At 51.0% G+C, this 10,691-nt stretch overlaps 1 protein-coding gene across 3 annotated transcripts in view; it reads right to left on the bottom strand.

The window, feature by feature from the left end:
* Slit3 (slit guidance ligand 3) overlaps positions 1-10,691 on the bottom strand; it is a 587,044-nt gene that overhangs the window by 9,425 nt on the left and 566,928 nt on the right. For all 3 annotated transcript variants that reach the window (XM_021178434.2, XM_029484039.1, XM_029484040.1), the window contains 2 exons: positions 10,447-10,577; positions 1,269-1,423 (listed from right to left, as the gene is read on the bottom strand). In XM_021178434.2, the coding sequence (XP_021034093.1) occupies positions 1,269-1,423; positions 10,447-10,577 (286 nt within the window). The remainder of the gene's footprint in view (positions 1-1,268; positions 1,424-10,446; positions 10,578-10,691) is intronic.

Below are 10,691 nucleotides of genomic sequence, written 5' to 3'. Positions count from 1 at the left end.
GTGTGTGTGCGCGTGTGTGTGCGTGCGTGTGAGTGCGTGCGTGTGAGTGTGTGTGTGTGTGCATGTGAGTGTGTGTGCGCGTGTGTGTGCGTGCGTGTGAGTGCGTGCGTGTGAGTGTGTGTGTGTGTGTGTGTGCATGTGAGTGTGTGTGTGCGTGCATGTGCGTGTGTGTGCATGTGCGTGCGTTTAGCATACATACAGCCCTGGGTTCAATCCCCAGCAAGTGCATAAACTGAGCATGGGAGCTACATGCCTGTAATCCCAGCCTTAGTAGATAGAGGCGGGAGAATGAAAAGTTCACCATTATCCCTGGCTATAGATGAAGGTTGAGGCCAGCCTGTGCTATAGGAGACCCTGTCTCAAAAACAAACAAACAAACCAAAACCCCAGCTTTCCTCTCTGTCCTTTCTTCCCTGCCAGTTCCTCTGCAGGCCCCATGTTGCCTGGAAAAAGTGCCCAGTTTCCCCCCCCCCCCCGCCCCGCCCCAGGGTGAACAGGTACAGGGAGGGGAACAAGCCTCTTCCTTACGGAGCAGCTATGTCCTAAGATGAGTCTGGGCCAGGAACACTTTGTGTCCCCTGCATCTGGACGGACTGTCCAAAGTGCAAGTCCCTGGGTCCATGCCAGCCCTTGGCTGGGGACACCTGGGCTGAGGTCTGAGAAATCTGCATTGAACAAACTGCTTTGGTGGCTTTGTGTGAATGTGTCTCTGGGGGAGAGAATCCTGGCCACTGTTTGTCCCCATTAGGGAAGTGCTCTCCCACCGAGTCCCGATCAGACCCTCCCCCCCACCCCGCCCCCAAGCTGGTTTTTCTTTTTTGCATATAATTCAAGACCCATCAGCCTCGGGCTTCATTTCAGGGCTAGGCAGGCAGCTTGTATGGTTTCTTGTTTTACCCTTTGTACAGCCTTGACCTCCGTGTGGTGCTTCTTGCCATGTCTAAGAGGTAGAGCAGAGGGGCATTGCCCCAATACTTGCAAAACACCCTTCTATCTTCTTCTTACCTCTCTTCACCTCCACCCACCTGCTAGTCCCACAGAACTCCACCCTTTTCCCTTTATGAGCAGCTATCCATAGTCTGTTCCCCATTTCAGCAACTAGTTTTGTCGTCACTTCCTCCAGGAAGTCTTCCCTGATTGACGTTGGCAGTAGGAGTCAAAAAGACATTAGGGAGACCCCAGCATCAGCCAGGCCTGGGTATCAGTGCAGCCACAGAAAGCCAGAAAGGTGAAGGGGGTGAGGCCAGGGAGTGACAGGGAAGCGTTACCTCCAAGGTAGAGGGGGCTGTTGCTGCCCACTGCTGGTTGCTTCTGCAGCTTCCCCAGGCTCTTGGGAGCTCCTTTGTCTACCACCAGGTTCAGGGTCTGGTTTAGCATCACTAGCTCCACACTGTGAAACTGGCCGTCATTCACCGTCTCCACACTGGACAGGAGAGAAAGGAAGAGAGCCAGAGGTCAAGAGCGCTCCGTGGCCAGGCACCGGGTTGAAGTTGGATTTACACGGCTCGCAGGACTGCTTTACGTTCATTTGGAAACCACCGTGAGTTACAGAAGTTGCAAAAATGAAAACAGAAAATATGCCGAATTACCCACGCTCCTCTTCAATTACTTCTATTTGGCTTTCAGCTCCAGTTTTTATGAGTGATGTAAGGAAAGGTATGCATGTCGTGACCCTTGACCTCTGCAAGGATAAGGTTTGCATGTCATGACCCTTGACCTCTGCAAGGATAAGGTATGCATGTCATGACCCTTGACCTCTGCAAGGATAAGGTTTGCACGTCATGACCCTTGACCTCTGCAAGGATAAGGTATGCATGTCATGACCCTTGACCTCCACAAGGATAAGGTATGCATGTCATGACCCTTGACCTCCACAAGGATAAGGTATGCATGTCATGACCCTTGACCTCCGCAAGGATAAGTTATGCATGTCATGACCCTTGACCTCTGCAAGGATAAGGTTTGCATGTCATGACCCTTGACCTCCGCAAGGATAAGATTTGCATGTCATGACCCTTGACCTCTGCAAGGCTAAGGTATGCATGTCAGCGGCCGCTGCTCAGCTCTTGCCCCGGTTTTTTCAGAGTAGGCAAGCTATCCTTAGCTCACCATCTCAGGCTGGCTCCGCCCGCACACCACCTGGACACCTGCTCTCAGAAGATGCTGCCCCTTCAAATACCCCACTTCCTCCGTCAATCTCGCTGAAGTAACTCTTCAGCCTTGCCCAAAGAAACATCTGGGAGAAAACGTTCCAGTATGATGGGATTTCCCCCCCTCAGCATGTATGAAATGCACATACTCTCCGTTAAGATTTCAGCAATTTGTCCTTGTTCCTGAATCCGTTATATAACCACCACTTCTGAGCAGGCCGCATCTAAAGAAAGAGGGTCTCGTATGCCAAGCGAGTTTTATCCCTATTCCAGAACTCCAGAGTTGGCAGCTTAGGGAGACAGGGCTGTTTACTCTCCTTCCCCAGCTCATCCGTGACAGGGCAGGACTTACCTGGGCTGTGTACAGTGCCAACACACTCACTTCTATTATTTGATAATTCTACAAGTAGGTGCCAGATAACCACTTTACAGATAAAAACACTGAGGCCCAGAGAGAGATTATGTGATTTGTCTGAGGGCATCCTGCTTATACATGTTAGAGATAGGATTTACAGGCAAGACTTTTGGTTCCAAAATTCTGTTTCCCCCAGAACACTTTCAGTGGCAGGGCCTGGGAGGGAACTGTGGTGGGTTACAGGATTTTGGGGGCATGAAGAAAGGGGCTCACTGGGGAGTCTGTAGATCTGTCTCATTGGTGGACAGGAGAGCCTCTCTCGTCTTGAAGTCTCCTTGGGATTCTCACTGATTTTACAGGCAGCAGGGGGAGTTTCCATGGCTGTGGCACCTCAGAGGAGCCGAGGGAAATGGTAGGTACTATACAGGTGGAACAGAGATGGAGGCCGCTCCCCATCCTCTCACTGATGGGCAGAACAATAGCCAATCACAGAACTCCCCTATCTCAGAGTCCTCCCTCCACATGGGGGAGAGTAACGTGCCAGAATTACTGGGTGATCAAATTATTCGGGGAGTGTGATATTGGTGATATTTGTGCTATTTATGAGGAGCTAAGTGCTAGTTTTGAAAGCACCAAGTTAGATCCCTAGAACCCCCAGAAAAAGCCAGGGGCAGCACTGTCCATCAGCAATCCTAGCCTGGCAGTCAGTTTCAAGCTAGTGAGAGATGGTGCCTCCAAAGATGGACGGCCCCAGAGGAACCATACCTGAGGTTCTCCTCTGGCCTCCATGTGCACGTACACACACACAGAGAACATTGACAATAAGAACCCGCCACAGCCCGCACCCTGGTGATCTTTTACTGTAGCTCTGATCCTGGGATCCACACAAGTCCTCCAAAAAACCCGTAGCCATTTGTCCACTCTTTCATCCATCCTCCCCACCCTCCCTTCTTCTTTTCCCCTTTGCTCCTCATGGACCTGTCCACTCTTGCTCCTTCCTCTCCAGCCACTTGTCCTGTCTATTATCCGTCTACCCATGCTTCTGCTGAGGGCTGAGTCATATGGTCTTAGGTGCTGGGGACTAGAAACAAATCACGAAGCCCACACATCTCCTCCAAATCAAACGACCAACTTTTGAGCATCAAGTCTAGCCAAGCAGCAGGAAAATGAGAGCAAGGCAGGAACTGAGAGACACTGGGGTGTCTGGTTCAGGGATGGAGGCAGGAGCTNCAGGGGTGGAGGCAGGAGCTGAGAGACACTGGGGTGTCTGGTTCAGGGGTGGAGGCAGGAGCTGAGAGACACTGGGGTGTCTGGTTCAGGGATGGGGAGCTGAGCAGCCAACAAGCTGCGTGGATGGGTCAGAAGCATCTCTACTGCACTGAGTGAGTCATGAATGAGGGCAGGCAGATGCTGCCCTCTTGCAGGCAAGTTGATTAGTATCAGGGCCAAGCCCTCCCTTAGTTTTCTAACCATGTGCAAAACTATGTAGCTGTGTCCCTGACCACCCCACAGCTGCTGCTATCCTGGTAATTGAGCTCCTGGGACCTATAACTGAAAGGAGGGATGGGCTATTTGGGAACTCAGTTTCAAAGGTCGCATTCTAGAGCTGTTTTAGGCCAGTCTTTGAAAGAGTCCTGTTTACTTCTTGGTGACCAGGAAGCAAGAAAGAAGTGGCTGGATCCCAAGGTGCCAATGTTCCCCGGAGGTCCCCCCCAACCCCAGTGACCTCACTTCCTCTTCCAATGTGCCACTTCCTAATAGCACCACAGACTGGAGGCCAGGCCTCATGCTTGGGTGAGCATTAGGCAGTCTCTCTATCAGAGGCAGCTATGAAGCCAGAGTTCCGCTGTGGTCTTCTCTTTCTTTCCTTCCAGAACCAAGTAAGGGTCAAGGTAGTTAGGGTAGCTATTTTCCCGTTTTGGATATACTCTGGCACAGCAAGCAGCACGGTTAACTCCTTCCTGGCTGTTAAGGCCATTCCCTTGTTCCTTCCTGAGCTCTGTAGGGCCATCCGAGGCGTCGGTGTATGGTTGAGGACTACCAGGCTGGAGACAGTGCTTACAGCGGCTATCAAGGTAACAAGGGCTGCAGTTACAATTCTCTGCCCCAGGAGTGTTGGGCTCCCCTGGCTCCAAGGACAGCTTTGTCTGCCTGTCCTACCTGCCCTTAAAAAAGGTGTAAGGGCCAGAGAGATGGCTTGGAGGGCAAAGAGCTGTGTTACATTCAAAACCTGAGGTTGATCCTAGAATCCTCGTAAAGCCAGACACAGTAGTGTGTATCTACAGTCTCAAGGTTTCAGGGAGATGGAGGGTGGAGACAGGAGAGCCCTCAGGTCAGCCAGCCTGGCATATACAGGAATAAACAAGACAGCCAGTATCAAAGTGGTCGGGAAGACTGAAACACGGGGTCGTTCCCTGGCCTCCACAAGCATGTCCTGGAGTGCACATGCCTGCCCTCACAATCACAGACACCAAACAGAGATTTCTGTCAAAGTTGTAAACAAAGGTCTTCCAAATCAAAATATCAGTGGGAAAACGGCAATACTGCTAACAACAATAACAACAACAACAACAACAACAACAACAACGATGGTAAAAACAAAAGCCAAGCCCAACCCTTCTGTTTGCTCTAAGAGAAATGACCATGCTGCATTGCCAAGCTCAGGTGATCAGTGATCGGCTCCTAGAGAGATCGTTAGGGATGTCAGGGGAGACGAGGGGCCTGAGGGTCTTTGATTGTCCACTGGGCCCAGACAGTAGCCGTGGCCACAGTGCTGTAGCTGAGGCTGGAGGGCTCCTGCATAGGGCTGCTATGGCCACAGGCATTGCCAGAGGGGCCCACAGTTCTCTCCAGTGTTTGTGTGCACGTGAGCCCCTGCACATGGACATGTGCACCAGTTGCATGCCTGGTGCCTCCTGGAGCCAGAAGAGGATGTTGGGTCCTAGAACTACAGTTACAGTGAGCTGGATGCTATGGCTTCTAGGAACCGAAAGCGTCTTCTATGAGAGCAGTGGCAGTGGGTGGGTCATGCAGTAAGGGCGGGAACTGAAGACCTTCATTTAACCCTAACAAGCCCAAAAGCAGGAGCCACATCTTTCCTCGTTTGGAAACAAGAGACTCACTGCCTAGGGAATTAGAGTACCTCACGAAGAGTCAGGACATAAACTCATGTCTCCCAGCTATGGGAGGGACTGCAGGCCACTGTACAAGAAAGATTATCAGGTGGTCATTTCCCCCCAATGCCAAGAGTGGCCAATAGGTGGCGACAGAGGCCTGCAGGAACAAAGAGTTTCCGTGATTTCTTTAGGCGAGCAGCCTGGGCCTAGGGACCCTACCCTGACAACTGACTCCTGCACCCTAGTACCACAGCCTGCAGCCACACAATGGGAGGGTGGGTTTAATGGAAACCTATCCTGTGTCTAAGGCTCTTCCCATTCTGGCATTCCTCTGAGCAAACAGGCTTCCCAACCCTCAAACAGAGTGGTGAGGTTTTGCTATTCCATTTTTGAGGATCAGATGGGACCAAGACCTTGGCAGTGATGGTGGCAACTCAAACTGCCAGGGTATGCGCCCTGACAGAGCTGACTCATGCATGGAGTTCTAAACCTTAAAACCTTAAAAAAGCTAAGATACGGCCCCCCATACACTGAATTTCCAGTTTTTCTGCATAGTCTATAGCGCCTATCTCACAACTCCACCCACTGAGGTTCTGGTTAGATGCCCTTCCTGAAGGCCCCTGGCCCTGTGGGTTGAGGAGTCCCATGGTAAGTGTCCATACTGAAGGCCTGGCCTTTCCTGGGGCAGCAGAGACCCAGCTGGGCTTGAAGTGTCTGCCCTGTGGCCTACAGCAGCATCTTGACATTCTCCCTCACTTCTTATGACTACTGGGGGTCCTGAGCAGCATCGAGGATGGGCCGAGGGAGGCCCTGGAACTCAGTTGCTCTAGAAGGATGAAGCCTGCAGGGGCCCTGGCAGCTCACTCTTTCAAGGGGCTAGCTCATGGGTCTCAGGGGACAGAAATCTGTAGGCTGCCAACTCTCCCGATGGGTCAGCTTTGATTTGGCGGCTTGGCTTTCATTTGAGACTGACACGGCCTTCTAGGTGGCAAGAAGTCACCGCAGTGACTCTGAGGAACAGCCTTTTGTCCTTTCAGCTGCTGTCAGCTCTGAGTAGCATGGCATTCACAGAGGGCATCTCCCGTCCTGCCCTGTGGAAACGCCCTCCCTTAGCTTCCAAATAGGGCTATTTACTCCTTGATCACAAGTGTCCCCACAGCAGGCTGGAGAGTCTCCAGGGAGGCCTGTGTAGCCACTGTCTGTGAACATGTGTGCCTTCTGTGTGGGGGATGCTTAATCTCATGTCCCCCACACTTAGATGTTTACCAAGTAAGTCAGCAAGTGAGAGATGACACTACAAGTTGAACATCCCTCTATCTAAAAAATCAAAATGCAAAAGACTCCAAAAAAAAAAGAGTACTAATATGATGTCACAAGTAGAAAATTCCACACATGACCTCATGTGATGGGTTGCAATAAAAACACTGTATTATTAAAAAAATATTGTATATACTTGCCAGGTGGTGGTGGCACACACCTTTTGTCCCAGCACTTGGAGGCAGAGGTGGGTGGATCTCCAAGTTTGAGGTCAGCTTGGTCACAGTGTGTGTAGTGTGCTGATCTGATGCTGTTTGTATTCTCATGCTAAATTCTGGCTCTCAAGATGTGGTTGCCCCCATGAGCAGATCGTCACGTATACACCGACTGAGGCTATGGGAACCTTGCTTTCCAATTTAACTGGTCAATAAAAGGCCAGAGTCTGTGACTGGGCAGTAGAGGGAGAGTGGTGGGACTTGAGGATCGAGTGAGGAGGTAGCAGGGAGAGGGAGAGGAGGAGAGAGAAGATTGAAGTGGAGGAGATGGACCATGAACACGTGGCCAGGAGAAACAGCAAGGAACAAGGGACTTTATAGCTGGGGAATGAGTTAGAACAGCTCCAAGCTTGCCCAGTCTAGGCTTGAAAGTAAACTATCTGGATGGTGTATCTTTTATACAGGCAAGCTAGAATTATAAATTCGGTTTACAGAGTGAGTTCAAGGATAGCCAGGGTTACACTGAGAAACCCTATCTCAAAAAACTAAACACACACACACACACACACACACACACACACACACACACACTAAAATTGCTGTTAGATGATGTGGATATAAACATACATGAGCTGTCCTATAAAATCACTCTTCATGCAGGATTTCTGGAGCCTGGGGCCCCTTATGGTCATGGGCTGAAGGGTAGTTCTGCCACCAGCGTTGACATGCGAATCCAAGTCATCTGCCTGGAGGCCCATCACTTGCTTCTTTCCAAGGGCATGCCACCTTCCTAGTGGACACAATGCATTCATACAGCTCCCTGGTGGCAGCCTCAGGAGGTAGCAATGGTTTCCTGGTCCCTAACTCAGCACAGTGTTTCCAGTAGACTCCTCTCTCTGCACCAAGCTCAGCTGCTTCTGGAAGCCCACCCCTCTTCCCTCCATTCTTTAGATCCACATCATGGCTCATTTGTCAAGCACTGTTCCACACCCAACAGCACCCTAGGAAATGCCCATTAATGCCATAGGTAGGAGGCCGGGAGGGAGGGGAAGAAACTCCTTTAACTGGCAAAGTAACACAAGTGCGGACAGTTTATCAGGCTACTTTCTGTCCTTCCCACTTGGTCTAAGGTCACCAATTTCAGAAACAAAGACGTTAGGAGACCCCGTGTCTGCTCTGTCTTACTCTCCAAGGCTGGCCTTGTCTCTCCCCATCTTCCACTGTGAGCCTTCGGCTCTGGTTGGTACTCTTGTCTTTGCTACAGTCCTGACACAGCCGCCTACTTGTTCTCTCTGTGCATGCAAGTGTCTCCCTTCAAGATCCAACTCTCACACATAAAGCCCTGCTTCTGAAATGTATGCACCAAGCTGGATTTGGTGGCAGATGCCTTTAATCCCAGTACTCCAGAGGCAGAGAGGCAGAGAGGCAGAGAGGCAGAGAGGCAGAGAGGCAGAGAGGCAGAGAGGCAGAGAGGCAGAGAGGCAGAGAGGCAGAGAGGCAGAGANGGCAGAGAGGCAGAGAGGCAGAGAGGCAGAGAGGCAGAGAGGCAGAGAGGCAGAGAGGCAGAGAGGCAGAGAGGCAGAGAGGCAGAGAGGCAGAGGAGGCAGAGGATAGATCTCTGGGTGTTCAAGGCTAGCCTGGTCTACATAGTGAGTTTCAGGCCAGCTGGGGCTACACAGGAAGGTCTTTTCTTTTCTTTCCTCTTCTTCTCATGCATGAGAGTCACCCGAAGGATTCCTTCAACACAGATTTGTTGTCCGCTCCCTGGTAGCTTCAGATTCATTTCTTCTGGGATAAGGACTGAAAAAATGTGTATTTCTGTATTTTTACCACATTACTAGGTGTCGTCACCTCAGGGACTACACTCTGCTCTCAGAATCACTGATTCCTTCTTCCCTTGCTTCCATCTCCCATCCTACCATGTGTGGGCATGTGTGTGTGTGTGTGTGTGTGTGTGTGTGTGTGTGTGTGTGATATGAAGACTGGATTCAGGGGCTGCATGCAAGTTAGATAAACATCCTTCTACTGAGCTATATCCTCCAGCTCAGACTGCTGTTGGGTTATTTAGCTTTTATGAAGCAGGGTAGCCCTTGATGTTCTGGAACTCACTATGTAGACCAGGCTGGCCCCAAACTCACAGAGATCCTCACACATTTCTTAGCCTGTGGAGCACTGGAACTAAAGGCCTTCACTACTGTCACCAGCTCATACCACTGGCTTTAACCAAGGCTTTTCAAACTGGATTTGCTAGAGGAGACACAGAGGCCTGGGCCTGAGCAGGGCAATTCTACCTTATTGTAGATGAGGACAGGCTAAATGCTGAAAACTTGTGAGCACCATGGGGTTTCTGACGCTGGAAGGTTATCTCAGATAAGGGATGCTCACTGCGTCCTTTACTAAACAGCAGGAAACATTTAGAATGAGTGAGCCTGTCTGTGTGAGGTGGCACTCAGGTCAGGCTGGAGAGAGTGATAGGCCTAGTGTCGGCTTACAGTGGCGCACGAGGGAACCACTGCACAGCAGTCATGTCAAATTACATGCTCCAGTCTGCTGTCTAAGGTGTCTCCTAAAAGCTTGTGTGTGTAAGGCTTGGTCCAGAGTCTGTGGTGCTGCTGGGAGGTGGTGGAACCTTCAGGACATAGGGTCTATGTGGAAAGCCCTCTGCTCACTGAGGGGCATAGGCTGAAGGGAATGATGAGACCCCGGGCTCCTCTTCTCTCTTTGCTTTTCAGCTGCCATGAAGTGAGGAGCTTACTCTAATACATGCTTCCCACCATGATGAGAAAGTCAAAGCAACGAAGCCAAATGACCATGGACTGAAATCCCTAGAACTGTGAGCCAAGAGAAACCTTCCCGCTTTCTAAGTTGGTTGCCTCTGGTATTTGGTTACAGCTGTAGCAAGCCGCCCAACCTACAGGGTGACTTAAAGAGACTCAGGTGTAGGAAGCACTGTCTTTCAGGACAGTTTGAAAGTCATTTAAGCACAGTCCTGTTCCCTGGGTGCTCTTGAATTTCCTCTCCTTGAATTGCATGCTAATTGTCCTGCTTTCTTTCTTAAACTAATAAAAGATTAGGATGACATTTTGAAAAGGGCACCTCATTAAGCAGCCTCATCTCCATTGGAGCACCTGGCTCCGTGCACAGTAGCCAGCTGGCCATTTATCTTATGGTAATGAGGTGTCATCTCCCACATGGGCCTGCCTTCCTTTCCTGCTTCTGTCTCCAGTAGCACCTTTCTCCCTCCCACCTGCCACTGTGTGAGAGCTGTGTCTGTGTGGGACAGGAGGCCCCAGAGTCACCTGGTATCTGCTCTGTAGGAACAGATCCTGTGGCCAAGAGGGGGAGGTCTTTACCTGTACACCGTGGTTGGAGGGGAGCTCAGGCTGTCATACACCAGCCTCACGTGGCCCTGGTAGAGCTCCAGTGCCAAGGGGTCATTGTCTCCCTTGTAAAGGAGGATGCCATTGTCCTTGTCAGTCGCCACCTGGGGAGAGCAATCAGGGTGTGTGGGTTAGGACTTACCCAAGCTCCAACCTCACCTGACCCGCGCCTAGCACCCTCTTCAGATGGCTGCCTCGGAGCACAGACCAGATTAGAA

Source organism: Mus caroli, chromosome 11 (genome assembly GCF_900094665.2).
Source record: "Mus caroli chromosome 11, CAROLI_EIJ_v1.1, whole genome shotgun sequence".
Classification (NCBI taxonomy): domain Eukaryota; kingdom Metazoa; phylum Chordata; class Mammalia; order Rodentia; family Muridae; genus Mus; species Mus caroli.
Note: the sequence above shows the minus strand (reverse complement) of the source record. Positions and strands in the feature narration are given on the sequence as shown.